The sequence below is a fragment of the Xyrauchen texanus genome, chromosome 16, assembly GCF_025860055.1.
Source record: "Xyrauchen texanus isolate HMW12.3.18 chromosome 16, RBS_HiC_50CHRs, whole genome shotgun sequence".
Taxonomy (NCBI): domain Eukaryota; kingdom Metazoa; phylum Chordata; class Actinopteri; order Cypriniformes; family Catostomidae; genus Xyrauchen; species Xyrauchen texanus.
In genome coordinates this window covers 20682421-20702889 of record NC_068291.1, presented here as the reverse complement: position 1 = coordinate 20702889, position 20469 = coordinate 20682421, and the positions used below count along the sequence as shown (strand labels likewise).

At 42.4% G+C, this 20469-nt stretch overlaps 1 protein-coding gene across 1 annotated transcript; it reads left to right on the top strand.

The window, feature by feature from the left end:
- The first annotated feature begins 249 nt into the window (after nt 1–249).
- On the top strand, nt 250–20150 carry LOC127657307 ((E2-independent) E3 ubiquitin-conjugating enzyme FATS-like). Its single transcript, XM_052146040.1, has 7 exons — nt 250–482; nt 2743–2862; nt 10915–11084; nt 11308–11476; nt 12327–12390; nt 13068–13167; nt 17580–20150. The coding sequence occupies exons 1-7, from the start codon at nt 251–253 to the stop codon at nt 17616–17618; spliced, it is 894 nt and encodes a 297-aa protein (XP_052002000.1). The 5' UTR covers nt 250; the 3' UTR covers nt 17619–20150.
- Nucleotides 20151–20469: the final 319 nt, after the last annotated feature.

The window sequence follows — 20469 nt, the reverse complement described above, 5'->3', positions numbered from 1 at the left end:
AGTTTACCGCAGTTGTGCCCACCTGGAGGTTCTACCATGCCAGCACTCCAGATCTACTCTCTACTTGGACAAATCCCTCTCAATCCCTCTTGAACAGTTTCAGGAAGACTCTGGGACTTTGCATAGATCTACTCTGTCCCTTTCCCTTGGAAGGACTTCTTTTAAGAACACTCCAGAAAAACCTGGGACAGTGACTCATTTTAAAAGGTCCTACAGTGACTGGGACATTGCGCAAAGTGGCATTGATGGAATGGAAAGACCATCCTGGCACCTGATGGATACTCCAACCATCAATGGTAGTGCATTTAGGAATAACATGAGGTCTGGCTCCAACATGCAGGATTCCACTTCAACATCATTGCCATTCAGAACAAGGTGCCACTCATCCTCTGCAGCCTTCAGACTGAATGGAAAGGCTAATGATGTCTTAGGGCCTCCGCAGAGCAATCTAAGAGCCAGACAGGCATTCAGCAAGCGATCAGGTACCTATATCACCTCATGGCTCCGCAGCTGCCATGCAAATGTATCCATCCTCTCTCCCCCTTGTTCTCTCTTTCTGTCACTCTCATTTATTCTATACCACTGCTGCAAAAATATTTTGCCTGTTCCGGAAACACCATGTGATATCTTAGCCAGTGTGGTTTCATTTCAACATCTTCTACTTTATCTGCACACTTTCTGATTGGTGGCTCATGTATTGTTAACGAGATGGGCTCCCCTCTAGCTCATTTAAAAAAAAAATAATAATAATAATAATAATAATAATAATAACTGTCCAAACTGCAGGATTTCACTTTGGGCAATGCAAAGAAACCTGACCATGCCACCATAATGCACATAACAAATAAAAGTTAATAGCAATACAATTTAAACTTGGTTTAAATTGGTGTAACCTAATTTCGTCAGGTTGGTTCAGACATGTTAAATCATATTTTTGAAATCAAGGTTATTAATTTAGATCCTAAAACATAAAGTGTGATTTTATGTTTGAATTTTTCCCAGTGTATTTTCTATTTCAATTGAGTGCTATAATAATGGACCGCAATAATATCAATAAGCGAGGACTCATGGTATGCACAGTGTACACAGTCAAATAGCTGCAGTTGACTGTGGTACTGTTATAAAACTATAAATTACTTTGTGAAAGCAAGAATTTTTGATTGAAAAGGATGCATCTTAAAAAGATTCCTGGAAAGTTTCAATCTTGAGGAACATTACATTGGTATGCCTGCTCAAGAGGGTCAATCAGATATTGGGATAAAAAAAAAAAACTGGCACAAATTGGGAAAATAAGTGTACTCCAACATCACTTGGTCTGAAATACTGTAACTCTGTGTATAGCTGGATATCCAGGGATGGAAAAAAAATCTTATATTGGAAATTAGCTGCAATGCAGGATTCAGAATTTTAACAGTTGAAGTCTTGATGTTGTAATAATAAGATGCTTCTCAAGTAAAGCAGAATAGAGGATAATAGTTTTATCAGCATTTGGTGTATAGATTATTTTGGTTTACCTTGCTGTGCACAGCACTAAAGCAACAGCATTGCTTGTAGATGCACAGTGGATGGACACAGACTTTTTAAAAAGATAGAGAAAGCAACTGAGAGACTGGGAGAGGGTACTATTGAAAATAAAATTGTGTGAGCTTCAATCTTCTTATATCTGAGACGATGCATCATTGACTCCACATTACTTTACATCTAAAGTCAGTCAGTTTCTTGGTCCCCTATTCTGTCATCTGCTCACATTCTACAGCTAAACAAATTTCCTGACAGCGAGTCATAGAATAACATCTTCTCTGCATGCTGATCTTTTGCATGTGGTCTGTGAGGCATGTGATGACTCAACGGCATGGCTGGGCACTAATGAACTAACACAAGCCTCCACTGCAAGGAGGACACAGAGAAGGGCACTTATCTACAACTCTTTGAAAATGTATATGCCTATCATTCACTGTCCATTTGTAACCTTAACTCTTTCTCTCTGCCTCTCATTTCAGCCTGTCTCTCTCTTACTGATCCTAACATGTTTAAAGGGATAGTTCACCTGTCTCTCTCTTACTGATCCTAACATGTTTAAAGGGATAGTTCACCTGTCTCTCTCTTACTGATCCTAACATGTTTAAAGGGATAGTTCACCTGTCTCTCTCTTACTGATCCTAACATGTTTAAAGGGATAGTTCACCCAAAACTGAAAATTCTCTCATTTGTACATCCTCATGCCATTCCAGATATATATGATTTTCTTTCTTCTGCAGTACACAAACAAATATTTTTATAATAATATTTCAGCTATGTAGGTCCATATAATACAAGTGAATGGTGGCAAGAACTTCCAAACACCAAAATCACATAAATGCAGCATAAAAGTAATCCATATGACTTTAGTGGTTAAATATGTCTTCAGATGCAATAAGATTCAGATTACAATATGGATCTGTTTCTCAGCCAAAGTGATTTAATCATACATTAATACATATAATAAAGCACTGGAGTTGTATGGATTACTTTTATGCTGCATTTATGTGATTTTGGTGTTTGGAAGTTCTTGCTACCATTCACTTGTATTGTATGGACCTACAGAGCTGAAATATTCTTCTAAAAATCTTAGTTAGTGTTCTGCAGAAGAAAGTCATATACATCTGGGATGGCAATAGGGTGAGTAAATGGTGAGATCGTTTTTAGTTTTGGGTAAACTGTCCCATTAAGTGAAGAGTATTTTAACTTTCCATTTTATTTTAGAGCCCATTTTAAATAAGATGGTGGACTCCTCTGTGATAATCAATGTGAAAAACCACAGACAAGATCAACATGCAACAAGTGATTCAGAGGATTCAGAGGCAACCTCTTCCAAAAGTATAGGTAAGTATTATGACCTTTAGTCAACAGGAAATCAAATCAACCCTGTTAACTTACTTAAATGTCCCTGGGCAGATTGTGTATGATTCATCGATATTATATATATATATATATATATATATATATATATATATATATATATATATATAATATCCAAGGGCAAGTATTTTAACCAACTAGATTTATTAAATCTTCTGACGAAAATATAAGTGGTACTTTCCTGTGCAAAACGCTGCCACAATATTATGGCAGTCTGGGTTGTTGCTTTGTGGATGCATACTTGCCCAAATTGAAAGAGCCCACCATATTTATTTTGGTCCTTAATTGCTCTGATCCCTCCTTAGTTTAAGTCTGTCTGTGCTTCCTATTTTATCAACCAAACATCAAAAGTCTTAGATAGCACACCTCTTCTGAACAAACCACATGATATGATGTATCATTCATACAACAGTGTTTTAGTGCCACATTAATAAAAAATAAATAAAAAAAACAACAACAATCAAAGATTTGAGTTTAAATTTGCTTCGTTACGAATCCTAATATTATGAGAATAAAGTAAAAATGATGAAAATAAAAGTTTAGCATTATGAGAATACAGTCGTAGTATTGTGGGATTAAAGTAGCTATGTTTTGAGAATACATTTGTAATGTTACAAGAATTAAGTTCATGATTAAAATAAATTATGAGATTAAAGGTGTAATACTGAGTGAATAAAGAAGTAATATTTAAAGAAACTAAAGTCAAAAATGTGCAAAAACATGTTATTATCACAACAGTTGAGGTTGAGTTATTATCACAACCGCTGAGGCTGCAGACTCCTCATTGTATAAATCTTACTTTGGGATAGACTTTACCTGGTCCGTGGTCTTTTAGGCATCAACACAAGTTACTGTATCATTAAATCAGGGCAAATTTATTCAGCAGAAAGAAATTGACAAACTGCAGTAAAGATAGTTTGCGGTTTGAGATTCAGACTTCTTTTGACTGAAAATCTATAAAAAAAAAAAATCAAACTATCTTTCATGCAGTACCAGACATTCAGGAAATTACCTCTTTTGAGCAATCTGAAATGGCAACCAGTTGTCGACTCCAAGGGTATCAATGATCACATCTGCATCTACATCTGCTCCACTGTTCTTTAACACAGTACTTTGATTTCTCTTTCATCGTGACTTTATTCTCAAAACACCATTACTGTACTTTAATCTCATAAGGGTATGATTTATTTAATCTGTAGTTAAAATGTATTTTCTAAACTTTAAACTTCATTCTTGTAATTGGCTGTAACGTTTGAGCAACGAGGCAGACGAGGAGGTGCGGATCCAAACGCAGTTTAAACTTTATTTGAGAAAGAACAAAGGAAAAACACAAAGTAACAACCCACGATGGGGAAATGAAACATAAACTTGAGAAAGCTGACCAGGGTTGACACGAATAGGGAACTCGGGAGGGAAAGATACACCGGGTTAACATCAAACAACGATTGACAAAGACTGAACAAAGACACGGGGTATAAATACACAGACAGGGAAAAAAGGGACCAATGAAAGAACAGAACTCAAACAAGATAACAATGTGATTAACAGAAACCAAAGGCAAATTAACAAGGGCAGGTGAAAACAATGAACAGAGGAAAACACGAACGCTAACAAAGAGACTATGGAATTACATAAGGGACTAAAGTGAAAACTGAGAAATGCAAAAGTGACAACAAATGGTAAACAAAAGGGCAACAGAGAAACAAGACAGGGTAATCGTTACATAGCCCCCCTTTAAAGATCGGATTCCAGACGATCCTAAAAACACACAACAAAAGACAAAAGTCCATAAGAACAACATGAGGGCACCAGGGGCAAACAGACAGTACAAGTGGGCACATGGGTAGACAGGCAGACCAGGGGGAACACTGGGCAGGCAGGAAATCCGGGGGCAGACAGGCAGACCAGGGGGGGCACAAGAACAAGGAGGCAGTCCAAGGGGCACAGAGGGCAGGCAGGAAGTCCGGGGGGGCCACGAGGGGAAATGAGACAGTCCACGGGGGTGCAAAGGGAGATGCGACAGTCCACGGGGGGCGAAAAGAGAGATGAGACAGTCCACGGGGGCACAAGGGACAACCAGACAGTCCATGGGGGCACAAAGGGACAGGTTTGGGAGGCCGGGGTGGTATCGACCGGGTGGGGACAGGTTTCAGTGGTCTGGGAGCTGGCCAAAGGGCAAGGACAGGTTTGGGGGACCAGGGAGGAGGCCAATGGACAGGGACTGGGTCAGGAGGCCTGGGGGAAGGCCTCAGGACGGGAACAGGGTCAGGAGGCCTGGGTGGAGGCCACCGGACAGGGACTGGGTCAGGGGGCCTGGGAAGAGGCTACGGGACTGAGGCTGGCAGAGCCGTGTGAGGCGGAGCCAAGGAGGGCTTCGGAGGCGGAGCCATAGAAGACTTAGGAGGCGGAGCCAAAGGAGGCTTAGGCAGGGCCATGGTAGACACAGGTGGTAAGGCCTTGGGCAGGTCAGGAGGCGGAACAGTGTTGGGCGGAGCCAAGGGAGGCGATGGTGTAGAAGGCTCAAAAGGCGGAGCCACTGGAGGTGGAGCCGAAGGTGGCGAGGGCGAAGAAGGCTCTGAAGAAGGAGCCAATGGGGGCTTCGGAGGCGGAGCCGGGAGAGGCTCGGGAGGTTCAGGAGGTGGAGCTGAAAGAGGCTCAGGAGGCGGAGCCGAGGTAGGCGGCAACGTGGGAGGCTCTTGGAGCGGAGACCAGGAAGACTCTGGAGTCTCTGGGGGTAGAGACGTAGGAGGCTTTGAGGGTGGAGCCGCCATAGGCTTGAGTGGCTTGGGAGGCGGTGCCGGAGGAGGCTCGGGAGGCGGAGCCATAGGAGGCTCTGAGCGGCGGAGCCGTCGAAGGCTTGAGTGGCTCGAGCGGCGGAGCCGTAGGAGGCTCGGGAGGCGGTGCCATCGAAGGCTTGAGTGGCTCGAGAGGGGAAGCCGGAGGAGTCTCGGGAGGCGGAGCCATAGGAGGCTCGGGAGGCTCTGAGGGCGGTGCCGTCGAAGGCTTGAGTGGCTCTGGGGGCGGAGCCGTAGGAGGCTCAAGAGGCTCTGGGGCGGAGCCGTCAAAGGCTTGAGTGGCTCGAGAGGCGGAGCCGTAGGAGGCTCAAGAGGCTCTGGGGGCGGAGCCGTCAAAGGCTTGAGTGGATCGAGAGGCGGAGCAATCGGAGGCTCTGGAGGCGGAGCCGTAGGAGGCCCCATAGGCGGAGCTGCAGGAGGCTCGAGAGGCTCTGGGGGCGGAGCCGTAGGAGGCTCAAGAAGTTCTGGGGGCGGAGCCGTAGGAGACTCGGGGGGCGGAGCCCTGGAAGGCTCGAGAGGTTCAGGAGGCGGAGCCCTGGGAGGCTCGAGGGGCGGAGCCCTGGGAGGCTCGAGAGGCTTGAGGGGCAGAGCCCTGGCAGGCTCGAGAGGCTTGAGGGGCGGAGCCCTGGCAGGCTCGAGAGGCGGAGTTCTGGAAAGCTTGGGAGGCTTGAGAGACGGAGTCCTGGAAGACTCGAGAGACTTGAGGGCGGAGCCCTGGTAGGCTCAAGAGGGTTGAGAGGCGGAGCCCTGGAAGGCTCGAAAGGCTTGAGAGGCGGGCTCTGGGAAGCTCGGAGGGCGGAGCTCTGGAAAGCTCAGGAGGCTTGAGAGACGGAGCCCTGGAAGACTCGAGAGACTTGAGAGGCGGAGCCCTAGGAGGCTCGAGAGGCTTGAGGGGCGGACCCCTGGTAGGCTCGAGAGGCTTGAGAGGCGGAGCCCTGGAAGGCTCGAGAGGCTTGAGAGGCGAGCTCTGGAAGGCTCGGAGGCGGAGCTCTGGAAAGCTCGGGAGGCGGAGCTCTGGAAAGCTCGGGAGGCGGAGCTCTGGAAAGCTCGGGAGGCGGAGCTCTGGAAAGCTCGAGGAGGAGCTCTGGAAAGCTCGGATGGCTGAGCTCTGGAAAGCTCGGAAGGCGGAGCTCTGGAAAGCTCGGAAACTCGGATGGCTGAGCTCTGGAAAGCTCGGGAAACTCGGATGGCTGAGCTCTGGAATGCTCGGGAAACTCGGATGGCTGAGCTCTGGAAAGCTCGGAAAACTCGGATGGCTGAGCTCTGGAAAGCTCGGGAGGAGGAGCCCTAGAAGGCTCGAGAGGTGCTGGCTCTAGGATGGGCACGACCACTGGCGTTGGCTCTTGGACGGTCGTGGCTACTGGCAGTGTCTACAAGTGGGCCTGGGAAGAGGCTACGGGACTGAGGCTGGCAGAGCCGTGTGAGGCGGAGCCAAGGAGGGCTTCGGAGGCGGAGACATAGAAGACTTAGGAGGCGGAGCCAAAGGAGGCTTAGGCAGGGCCATGGTAGACACAGGTGGTAAGGCCTTGGGCAGGTCAGGAGGCGGAACAGTGTTGGGCGGAGCCAAGGGAGGCGATGGTGTAGAAGGCTCAAAAGGCGGAGCCACTGGAGGTGGAGCCGAAGGTGGCGAGGGCGAAGAAGGCTCTGAAGAAGGAGCCAATGGGGGCTTCGGAGACGGAGCCGGGAGAGGCTCGGGAGGTTCAGGAGGTGGAGCTGAAAGAGGCTCAGGAGGCGGAGCCGAGGTAGGCGGCAACGTGGGAGGCTCTTGGAGCGGAGACCAGGAAGACTCTGGAGTCTCTGGGGGTAGAGACGTAGGAGGCTCTGAGGGTGGAGCCGCCATAGGCTTGAGTGGCTTGGGAGGCGGTGCCGGAGGAGGCTCGGGAGGCGGAGCCATAGGAGGCTCTGAGGGCGGAGCCGTCGAAGGCTTGAGTGGCTCGAGCGGCGGAGCCCTGGCAGGCTCGAGAGGCGGAGTTCTGGAAAGCTTGGGAGGCTTGAGAGACGGAGTCCTGGAAGACTCGAGAGACTTGAGGGGCGGAGCCCTGGTAGGCTCAAGAGGGTTGAGAGGCGGAGCCCTGGAAGGCTCGAAAGGCTTGAGAGGCGGGGCTCTGGGAAGCTCGGAGGGCGGAGCTCTGGAAAGCTCAGGAGGCTTGAGAGACGGAGCCCTGGAAGACTCGAGAGACTTGAGAGGCGGAGCCCTAGGAGGCTCGAGAGGCTTGAGGGGCGGACCCCTGGTAGGCTCGAGAGGCTTGAGAGGCGGAGCCCTGGAAGGCTCGAGAGGCTTGAGAGGCGGAGCTCTGGAAAGCTCGGGAGGCGGAGCTCTGGAAAGCTCGGGAGGCGGAGCTCTGGAAAGCTCGGGAGGCGGAGCTCTGGAAAGCTCGGGAGGCGGAGCTCTGGAAAGCTCGAAACTCGGATGGCTGAGCTCTGGAAAGCTCGGAAACTCGGATGGCTGAGCTCTGGAAAGCTCGGAAACTCGGATGGCTGAGCTCTGGAAAGCTCGAAACTCGGATGGCTGAGCTCTGGAATGCTCGAAACTCGGATGGCTGAGCTCTGGAAAGCTCGGGAAAACTCGGATGGCTGAGCTCTGGAAAGCTCGGGAGGAGGAGCCCTAGAAGGCTCGAGAGGTGCTGGCTCTAGGATGGGCACGACCACTGGCGTTGGCTCTTGGACGGTCGTGGCTACTGGCACTGGCTCTTGGACGGTCATGGCTACTGGCGCTGGCTCAGGGACGGTCGAGGCTACAGGCGCTGGCTCAGGGACGGTCGAGGCTACAGGCGCTGGCTCAGGGACGGTCGAGGCTACAGGCGCTGGCTCAGGGACGGTCGAGGCTAACGGCACTGGCTCAGGGACGGTCGAGGCTAACGGTACTGGCTCATTGACGTTTGAGGCTACAGGCACTGGCTCGGGGACGGTCGAGGGCTCAGGCTCGCTCACAGTGACATGCGTGGGCTTTAGCTCGCTCACCGTGACATGCGTGGGCTCTGGCTCGCAGACCGGGACAGGCGTGGGCTCTGGCTCGCAGACCAGGGCAGGCGTGGGCTCTGGCTCGCAGACCGGGGCAGGCGTGGGCTCTGGCTCGCAGACCGGGGCAGGCGTGGGCTCTGGCTCGCAGACCGGGGCCGGCGTGGGTCGGGAGGCGGAAGCCTGTCTTCTCCTCCTCCGGGCGGACAAAGTGGACTGTGCAGGTTCAAGGGGAGCCACTGTCATGGGGGGTTGCTCGCTGACAGGTGAGGCTGGTGTGACAGGGTGCGGTGAGCTGCACGCTAGTAGGGTCATCTCCAGGTAGTCGCGGAGAGTGCTGCCGGGCGTTGCCTGTGGCACCCGCTCCCTCAGCGAGGGATTTAAGCTGTCCCTGAAAAAGATCATCAGTGCAGAGTCCGGGAAGTCAGTAGCGTTCGCCAGGAGGAGGAAGTAGTGAGCGTGGTCTACAAGTGGGTAGTGTTCTTGCTGCAAGTTGAGCAGCCGACATTTGGCCCGAATAGCTGCTGGATCCATGTGTGGTCAATCGTTCTGTAACGTTTGAGCAACGAGGCAGACGAGGAGGTGCGGATCCAAACGCAGTTTAAACTTTATTTGAGAAAGAACAAAGGAAAAACACAAAGTAACAACCCACGATGGGGAAATGAAACATAAACTTGAGAAAGCTGACCAGGGTTGACACGAATTGGGAACTCGGGAGGAAAGATACACCGGGTTAACATCAAACAACGATTGACAAAGACTGAACAAAGACACGGGGTATAAATACACAGACAGGGAAAAAAGGGACCAATGAAAGAACAGAACTCAAACAAGATAACAATGTGATTAACAGAAACCAAAGGCAAATTAACAAGGGCAGGTGAAAACAATGAACAGAGGAAAACACGAACGCTAACAAAGAGACTATGGAATTACATAAGGGACTAAAGTGAAAACTGAGAAATGCAAAAGTGACAACAAATGGTAAACAAAAGGGCAACAGAGAAACAAGACAGGGTAATCGTTACATTGGCCTATTAAGAGATTATTCTCAACATATTATGACTTTATTTTTCTTTTTATTATGTGGCATTAACTCATCGTCATACATTGAAAATATATTTGAATTTGTCAATTGCCTAAAAAAACCTTGTCTACCTCAGCTGGTACACCACTTCTATGATATTTACAGTTATTTATGTGTTTATTGTTTTTACTAATTTTGTTTTCTCTGGTCAAGCATTAGTACAAGGCCTAACAAGTTTGGAAAAACACAAAACAGAATAAGTAATTAATAATTTTAATAATTTAAAAATAGTGTTTATCCCTTGATTTAATGTCATTAGTGTTATCAATGTTAAAAACGTGTATTTTTAAAATACAAAAAGTTGTGAAAAAGAAAGTTCAGAGGAAAAAGATGCTGATCAGATGTGCATATAGTGATTTTCCCACCATGTTGAAAAAGTTATTACTTTACATTTAATTGTAATTTTTTCACATGGTTCATTTAAAAATTTAATTGGTGTTACATTATTTAATGTTCAGGTGAAAGATTTTTATTTAAATAAAATAATTGGTATTATTTATTGCTTTTAATCTGATCAGTGGGGTGTTTTGTGATGCTGTTGACACCATCTTTAAAAAATAATCTTTTAAGAGAATTTGTCACTGTTGTTATCGTCACAAGTGTTAGAACACTTGCTTCAATTTTAATAATAAAATAAAGAGCAACATTAAGTTGTCCTTTTATAAATAAAAATTATGTCAAGTGTGTGTGTGTGTGTGTGTGTGTGTGTTATTGAACATTTGAAAGTTTTTTGTGAGGATTAGGTTTAGGGGATAGAATCTATAGTTTGTACAGAATAAAGATCATTATGTCTATGGAGAGTCCTAATAATGATAGGTAGACAACACACGTGTGTGTGTGTGTGTTTGTGTGTGTGTGGGCATGTTTATATGGTTTACGAGGACAATTTGTTAGGTTACAAACTGGTAATTACAAGGGTATTATGCTATAAATGTGATTTATGAGGACATTTCTAGTGTGCCCATAATTTACATAGCTTAAAAAAACATATTAAACAATGTTTTATTGAAAATTTTAAAATGCAGGAAGTTTTTGTGAGGTTTAGGTGTTGTGTTAGGTTAACGGGATAGAATCTATAGTTTGTACAGTATAAAAATAATTGTGTGTTTGTCCGTGTGTGTGTGTGTGTGTCCGTGTGTGTGTCCACAAAGCTAAGATAATTATTTATCTGTACAGGAGTCCCTCAGGTGCGTGCAAGTGCCCCTCATGAGGTCAGAACAATTTCCAACACTGCTGAGAAATCCATGAGAGTTACTGAGTGCCCGGTCTCTCCACACATGACTAATTGCACCTGTGGGTCCAGGGCTGACCAACAGGATACTAAACTCCAGTTGCTTAGCTTGAGGGTATAGTTTTATATTCTCATTTGCCATATAGCCCATTTTAAAGCATTTTACCATTAATAATTCCTTAAACTTACCTTAGTGACTCAAGATTAGCATTCATATTTCCTTCCTATTTAGGTTTCACTGGCCCAAATGGGAATACTTACTGTTGGCACAAATGGGAATACTTCCTGTCCATTTGTTGCATCACTTAAACCTTGTTTTCATATCTGATTGTGTGTAGGAAGCTCTTGAGCTATTTCGTCCAGATTTCATCTATCGCTCTCAGAATCGGGTGTGGCAGTTGGAACAGAGGGCCAGGCAGAGGCGGAGCCTACAAACAGTTGCATTTATCATGAGCATGGAGACAGCTAACCCTCGGCAGAATTGCACCAAACCACACCCACTTAGTGGTAAGATACTTTATTTTCATTAGGGAATTGGGTGTATTTAAAGGAAGGGTAGTGCAGTAATGCAGTCAAAGTATTGCAGCTATATAACATTTAGCCCAAATTGCATTTCCACAGCAGCAATGAACAATGCATAACCATTGTGTCAATGCGACAAAAAATGCCTGCTAAAAAGTTAATCATTTTAAGATTTTCATAGCAAGCACATTTTTAGGGCAGCCACACTGCAGCAAGGAATATTGCTGATGCCATCACAGGAATGCAGTGCTTTAGACATGCGCCACTGTTACAGTGAAACACTTGGTGCACTAAAACTATAATAATATCAGGACAAACTTGAGGTGGGACAGGCTTACAGTATACAAAGCAAGTAATCAAGGAAGATCTTAAAGACCTTTGAACATTTCATTGCAACCCTGTTCTGAATGAGCAATGCATCTTAAAAAGAACAAATTATATCCTGCTGCCTGTGCAGCTGACTCGTGCCCCCTACTGGCTAAAATAGGACCAAAAAGGTGTAGATTTGTGAAAAATGTTCTTGTTGATAACCTTTATTGAACTGAACTTGCTGTGTAAGGCTTAGCTCTTAGCACCTTCATTTGCTGTGTGAGGCTTAGCTCTTAAATGCTTTCAGGGTTCAAGGGTCATGGAAAATTTGGAAATATCTGGGAATAAATAAATATGAAAAGTCAATTGAGAACTCAAGGAACTTTCAATAGTGAATGTAAATTTATTTGTTAACGCCTATAATTAAATATTTAATCTAATGCCAGTTATATGACTTCTGATTTTAAGATTTTTACCAGAATGGTCTTTAAAAACTAAAAACTAATTTACTGAATGTGCTTTGCAGACAACCTTTTCAAACCCAGGGATAGAGCCATCTCAGGCAAGGAGATGCAACAGAGATCTAGACGGTTAGTTTTCACACCCAGAAAAAACAAAAAACCAGACACTCGCACAGACTCTCAATCACTCACATGCACAGGATAAGACACCAGTGCTTATCAGTGCAAGAACACGATATGACCCCCTTTCTGATAAGGACCATGCTTTCTTATCTCAACACTGCAATAAAAACCACCAGATCAGATGAAATATAATGGATAACTGCATATTGATATATATCGTCTTTGTTTACTGTATTTGTGTGTGGTTGTGTGTGTGTGTGTGTGTGGGCAGGTTTGGGTGGTTTAGGAGGACATTTTTTGGGGTTACAAATTGGTAATTACAAGGGAATTATGCTATAAATGTGGTTTATGAGGATATTTATAGTGTCAATTCAAATAACTTAAAAACTATGTGTTTTTTTTTTTTTGAAAATGTGAAAATGCAGAAAGTTTTTTTGTAAGGGTTAGGTTTAGGAGTAGGGTTAGTGTTAGTGTTAAGTTTAGGGGATAGAATTCATAGTTCACATTGTATAAAAATCATTATGTCTATAGAGAGTCCTCATAAGGATAGCTGCACCAACATGTGTGTGCGTGCCTTTGTGTGTGTGTGTGTGTGTGTGTGTGTGTGTGTGTCACTTCTTGCACCTCTAAGTCAATTGATTCACATAATGTATGTGTCCATCATCCTCATCATATGCTTGCAGGATATATAACAAACTCCCTGAGGTGACTAGGAAAAGGGAGGAGAAAAGGAGGAGACTGGTGTCCCATACCAACAGACTGAGGGCAGAGGTCTTCAAAAAGGTCAAGCTTTAACTCTTACACAAGCGCTTAAATGGCTCATTAATGAGCTCTGTCATTAAAAAGCCTTCACAACTTTGTGCCTTGTGCCCCAGGTTTATGTCTGATCCTGATGTGTACCTAATAACTACACTTATTTAATTAATTAACAGAAATTGTAATCTGTTTATTGTGTACACTAAAATGCCTATTCCATTTTACAAAAATAAATCCATTATAGGTTCTTAATAAGGTGGTTATAGCCCTGAAAAAAGTAAGGCATTATCATATTTGAAAACTTTGATTTTGGTTTAATTGGGTAAATTAGATGTGTTATTAAACATGTTTAAAAGGCTACAAGTCATAGCATGTCCACCATTAGAGCCATGCTGATATTGCTTAAGATCATCAGATAGCTTCATATAATCCAAATGTGTTCAATTCTGCTTTACAGGGCACATGAGAGTAGAGATTTTAGCTGTAAGACCTTTTGTCCTGTAAGGCTGGTTAAGCTCAGTGAAGGCCACAGCTGTTGATTGTAAAATTATTGTAGAGGCCATTGCAAGTGAGGCTCTGAAAAGACTAGAAACTATGTAACTAAGAAACTATGAGCAAATTGAAACTATGTAAGGAAACCCTTAGTTGAAAGTAGAGCAGTACAGTAAATATTGTTATTTTAGTAGAATGTAATTAAAATGTGAATGCGATTAAATGAGACCTGGTTTGATAATAGAATTGCTGATGTTATCCTCTTACAGTGTTTGCTCTTATGTAACCTCTAGAATGACCTTTAATGACCCCCGCAAGGACAAACACACCTGAGGCTTTTGTCTCATAATGCGTTCTGCCACAACTGTCAAGTGTACCGGTGGAGATGAGACTGGTGCTGGTCTGTGAAAATCTTCCCCCAGGTTACAAGCAGCAGGTGTTGTGTGGTGCCAGACTGTCTCGTCTCACCTAACTGAACTTTTTACCTCCGTGCTGAGGTGTCAAGCACCATAGACGTTCAGAAGGTGGATTCGTGCTGAGAGTCTCAACACAACAATGCAACACTCAACACATAACATTCTGTCATCTAAATACATCTGTTTAATCACCGTAATGTCATTCCAAACCAAAATTACTTTATTTTTATGTGGAACACAAAAGAAGAAATCTGAAGACTGTGCTGGTCGCTCTTTTCCATACAATTACAATGAATGGGAACAGAAGCTTTTCAGCACCATAAAAGTATCATGAAAGTGGTTTATCGGCTCATACACTGTATTCAAAGTCTTATAAAGCCATGCTTTATGAGGTTTATGTGAGGAACAGAGTGACATTTCAGTTGTTTTAAACAGAAAATCTTGACCTCTGTACTAGCTCTCCTTGGCATGTTCTTGAGAGTTTATGAGAGAAGTAGTGATGCTCATATTGTGAATGAAACATTCTTTTTAGTTAGATCTTTTTAATAAATCGTTCAATAAAAGGATTCATTAGCTGACATTAGCGCTGCACTGATCCAGTTCTTCAGTTTAACTCACGTACTTAATTATCAGATTATCAGTGAATAACTACTTACATTTTGGGCTGTTTTTCACACAAATCTATCGCATGTCTTCATGCAGAAATAAATTGTAATTTAGAAAAATATGTACTGTATAAAATCATGAGCACTCGCATTAGATATAGTCTTATCAGTCACCTTATAAAAGTTGTTTTATTCTATATGGAGAGGGTCCCCTCATGGGACAGCCATGTTAGGATAACATGACCAACTTAATCTCAGTAACCACCCTGTTTTTGGACAACTTTCACTCATGGATTAAATAAAATCGTATGTGAAAAGTGAATTTCTACAATGACATCTGTAACTGACAACGATTGCTTTTAAATGGTGCTGCATCCATGCCACTAGGTGTCAGTGTAAGTCCAAGAAAACTTGAACAAAAATTGAGTGCACCTTTTAAGGTCTTTTTGCTTCTGTTGTGAAGCTTGAATGCTTTAGTTCCCATTTATTGTTATTGCAAGGAAAAGATTGACCAGCCCTTCAGAATTATTCCTTTTGTGTTCCACGCAAGACAGAAAGATGAGTAAATGATGACAGAATTCTCATTTTTGGGTGAAATGTCCCTTAAAATTTCAATGAAATTTCCTGTGCTTCCAGCAGAGGTCAGCATAGTTATTAATATTACTCCTGCTTATCTCACCACTTTTGATATACAGATTAATTCCACTCAACACAGCGATTTATTCATGAATTCCTTTTGTTCTTTTAAGTAACAGAAGCGACTCTGATACTTGTGGGACACTTGTGCCACAGATGAGGGCTGTGTCAACAGTAATTTCCATGTTTTTGATGTTTAGATCATTGAATTCCAGAATAGGACAGCTTTCATTGGTATTTTGGATGTCTTTGCTGATAGGCTTCTCCCTGGTTGCCTAATACGATAGCTTTTGTGTCCCTTTATAAAGGAGAGATCTCTTGTCTGAGTGTGATGTTTTAATGGGTGTCAGGTCCTGCGCGGCTGATACTTTGTCATGAAGTGTCTGGCTCATTGTCTCGCATGAAGCCTTCTCTGTCTCTCAGCCTTGCACCTTTGTGTGACAGAGATGAATGCCTGATAAGTCAGGCCAAAGGTATATAGTGGATATAGTGATGGAGAGAGATAGACGCATTCACAAAATGCAAGAAATGACCAAAGGAGTTCACATAGCCATGGTTTTGTAGCTATGTGGTTGTGTGCATAGTTGTGTGCGTAACACTCTAGGGCTCTTATGTGTATTCTGATTTACCATTTCAGTGTTTAAGGACACACAATTTGCAAATCCAATGAAAGTTGATAAACAATAAATCTGTCTCACAAAGAGTTTTTTGTTTAATCATTCTCATCATTTTTGGTTTAGTTAGTGAACTTGGGAGTACTTTCATAATGTATGATATTTGGCTAATTAAAAACAAAGTATACTTGAATTTGATCATTGTAAACAATTGGAAGTAACTATTAAACCCGTGATAATTATATTTACTGTATAAAATTACCCAAATGCTTACTGTAAATGCTTTTATTTGTTTTAAACTAAAGACAATAATTTCAAGAAAGGGATAGTTCTGTCATCATTTATTCATGTCGTTCTTAACCAGTGTAACTGTCTTCTCTGGAACACAAAAAGAGATGTTAGGGGAAATGTTCGACAGCGACCCTGCCCATTCACTTTCATTGTATGGAAAAAGCAGTATGAACCTTCTTTAAAATATCTCTTCCACAGGAAAAGCACTGAATAGTGTCATAAAAGTAGTGCATACGACCCATTCATGTGTCATATTCCATGTCTGCCATCATTCTTTTAAATATATTATTTTGTGTTCCACAGAAGAAAGTCTCTTCCACAGGAAAACAAAAACAAAACAGCAGGTTTGTAGTGATATGAGGGTAAATGATCATGAAAATTCTGCCATTATTTACTCACTCACATGTCATTACAAACCCATATGACTTTCTTCTGTGGAACACAAAATAATATATTTAAAAGAAAGATGGCAGACATGGAATATGACATGGCATGGCACTACTTTTATGACACTATTCAGTACTTTTTAAACTTTAAATTGAGTCATTGTCAACTGCTATTGTATGGAAGTCAGCAATGGCAACATTCTTTACAATAACGACATGAGGATGAGTAAATAATGATAGATTTTTTTTTTTTAGGCTAACTCTTTATTAACCATTGGTAATCTTAAACCAGAATCTCATGAAATGGAGTTCTAAACAAATGTTTTGGAGCTTGTCAAGTTAGTCCTGTCAATCACAATGCAAGCACATATAAGCAGCAGCTTACCTCACTCCTGTGAAGATTCTTCCGGCATCCCTCCAACATCCTTATTCGACCTATGACTATTAACCTTAACCTACTTAATTTAAATTGTCCCATGGAGAGGAACTTGGACCTCCAGGCGAGCTGAATGCCCAAGGCCCTTATTCTCAAGCCCCTCCTTTATGGACAGCAAGCCAAATTTGTTTACCCTTAACAGTCTGTTTCCACTTCAGGGGCAAGGTGGACATGCAAACTCGTGAAAGAAGATTGTTCCTTGACCAAAACATGAAACTATTAACAGTAACTTTTTCTAATCTGTACTGGAAGGTTAACATCTTCTGTTACAGCTCACTGAATGAAGAGTCAAAGAAAGAAAAGGACAAGGGAACCAGGCAGAAAATAAAATTAATAAAAGCATTATCACTTCATGTCATTTGTGGACAGATAGCAGGTTATCATTGCTCCTAAGGGAGATGACCACCCAAGGGAACAGGATTCTGTGGAATCTGTAGATTACACACTCACTTCCCCCCTCATTTTTTACACCACTTTACCTAAGCAGACAGGTGCTCTGACAAGACTGTTGCATGGCTGGTTGCATTTTGGTTAAAGTTTTTTTTCTTAATTTTGTTCCACAGAAACTTTTGGATCAGATTCTTCAAAGGCACAGTGACTGAGAGGAGTGCCTGTTCACAAGATTCATACCCCCTTCTCTCTCCTTGCCTGGGGCAAAGAATTAAAACAAGCAAGACTTTTGGAGCTCCCTCATGAGAACAGAGCACACTTTTCTAATACATTTTTTCAAATATAAAATACCTTTACTGGACCTAGGATGCATCCACACAATTCAAAAATGTGTGTCCGTGCCCTGTTGCGTGCTGTTCAAAAGAAATTTGTTGTTGTTTTTCAAGAAAAGACACATTGATAGAAGCAAGAAATTCATGCATTTATTTATGTACCAATACATATCCTCATTTACTGAAGACCTCTGATGAGATTCTAGACCATATTGGAGTCAGGGACAGTCATTTCTCTGTATTCTCTTGAAAATTAGCTCAGCCAAAATAATCATTGAAGATAGTGTGGAGAGCTAATTAAAATCTGTTTTTAAATTATATTTGACCCTACTTTTCATGTTTTGTGGTTCAATTAAAAAAAGCACAATGCCACACAATTTTAATATGGTAATCTGGCCAGCATGAGTAATTTTCCAAAACAGATGGTCTAAATAATATCCTTTGACGTATTTGTTCAAAATAGCCTTTCCCTATGCAAAATGGTCAAACTTTGCCTCATTCAGAACATTGGAGATTACCAAACAAATTATGTCACATTCTGCCAATCTTTTACGGACTTATGTTATTATAATATTTATTTTATTACATTTATTTATTTATTTATTTTTGCTTTGGTTCTGCAATGATTCCTCTCATTTATCTTATTTAAAAAATAAAAAAAAAATTATATTCAGTATACTCTGCATACCCCGCCTTTCGCCCAATGTTAGCTGGGATAGGCTCCAGCCCCCCGCGACCCTGTACACAGGATAAGCGGTTGACGATGGATGGATGGATACTCTGCATAATTTTTTCTCCATTTAAAATGGATCAACCTTATCGAGACATAGTATATACATAGTAATGGAAAATATAACTGCATCTGCCACTCCACTTAAGTATTACAATTACTACATATTACAATAAATTACATACAGCTTGTTCTAACATTAAAATTATTATTTTTCTTATAGGTCATCAACAACAGTCTCACATTCCTATGTATTATTTGACAAATGCAGTAATGCTGCTTTAAAATGCACAATTGCCATCTCTGTCCAGTACCTGGCTTTACTCAGAATAAGTAGGCAATTATTACCCAAGTCATATTTTGGACATTATGTGGTCTTTCTGTAATGGCCAATTTCAACTTGTGGAGTGTCAGGGTTCAGCCACTTCTGTTGGTTGTGTTTATATTGTCTTTGTGGCTGAGCTCTGACACTCATGTTTAGTGTCTTGTATAGTCTGTGCCTGTATGAGAATGCATGGCTTGCCTTATTGGCATTGTCATGCGTTCTCTTGTCTTGTTTATTGGCATGAGTTCATTGCTCTTATGTCATCCATGCAGCATGCACTTGTGTACATTTTTTGTATCTGTCTCTTGCAACCTCGTGTGTGTTTCGCGCTGGGCTTGCTTTGCGCTGTGCGTCCGGATTGCAATCCATCTTCATGTTGTCCTGGGGTGCCAGTTTATTTGTGGCCAAACTCTCACACAGATGTCCTGTCTCGTTTTGTCACATGTTGTGTGCATCAGGTGGTATTTGCTTCACTGTGTATGCTCAGGTTTTGTCTTGTATGAGAGTGCATGGCATTGTTTTGTTGGCGTTGCCATGCTTTCTCTTGTCTCAGCTGTTGTTTGGCATGAGCGCATGTTGCCTTGTAGTTTCGGGCGATATGCTCTCGTGTCATTCATGTGTTTGAATCAAAGCACGTGCTTTGTTTAGGTTACGTATTGCCACGTGTCTCTCATTCTTACATCATACCCTGCCTCCTTGTCTGCTTATTATCATTATTTTATTTGTTTCAACTGCCTTTCTTGTTAACCCATTTGATTTCTCTCAATTGTTTCGTTTGCTCTTGCCCTTGTATGCTCGTGTCTGCCTTCCCTGTTGGTTCAAGATCTTCTAGTGTTTATTCTAGTTTTGTTTTGTCTCCATTGTGAGAATTTTTTGTTATGTATGTTTTTTGCTTAATTAAATTAAGTTAATTGTTGCCTATCTGCGATTGGGTTTCTGGTGCAGAACATGAGAATGTGGGGTAATAGAATTAATGTGACATAATAGAAGATGTGTTAGTCAGGAAACTCAGTGACAGATTTTAGATGACAGTTTGAATGACATGATTATAAAGCAGCGAAATGTAACCTATGCCGTGGTGTTAAAGTATTCTGTGTTCAGCAATTTGCATTCAGAGCTGTATACTTTGATGTAATACCTTGACAATCTTGAGAAGGGAAAAGCAAACAAATACTGTATGTTGATTTTGAACATTTGTGGAAAAATAAATACTAAAATATTAACATCCTTGAGTCTCTAAAGTTAGTATGCTACCTGGTGTAAACCTTGAGAGTGTTATTATAGAATGTCTTGCATACCAAAAAGGAAAGAGAAAAATTACCCCATTATAAAGAGGGATATTTGCAAATTAACTCAGAAGGGATTGCAGTGCCACACTGCAAAAGTGGCAACCTGCAATTGGTACCTTAAGGAGTTATTTCTATATAACCCTGAGATATGTTAGTAAAATGAAATCATTTGATTTTATGTTGTTATTGTACAAAAGACAAAATATATTATTAAAATGTTATCTACAAATATATAGTGTATATTTTCTTATCATCTTATTTTCAATATTAGTGTTTGCATATAAACCTGAAGAGAAAATATTCAATTAAATTCAAATGTATTTGATGTTTTCACAATAAATATTTTTCCAAAGCAGCTTTATTGAGAATATGGCCTTAAAACAAATG

What these genes read in the sequence shown, in the direction of transcription:
- LOC127657307 (XM_052146040.1), top strand. Translation starts at nt 251, where the DNA reads ATGGAAAGACCATCCTGGCACCTGATGGATACTCCAACCATCAATGGT. An exon ending in AACCTCTTCCAAAAGTATAG is followed by an intron (nt 2,863 to 10,914) that starts GTAAGTATTATG and finishes TTATCTGTACAG; the next exon opens with GAGTCCCTCAGGTGCGTGCA. An exon ending in TCCAGTTGCTTAGCTTGAGG is followed by an intron (nt 11,085 to 11,307) that starts GTATAGTTTTAT and finishes GATTGTGTGTAG; the next exon opens with GAAGCTCTTGAGCTATTTCG.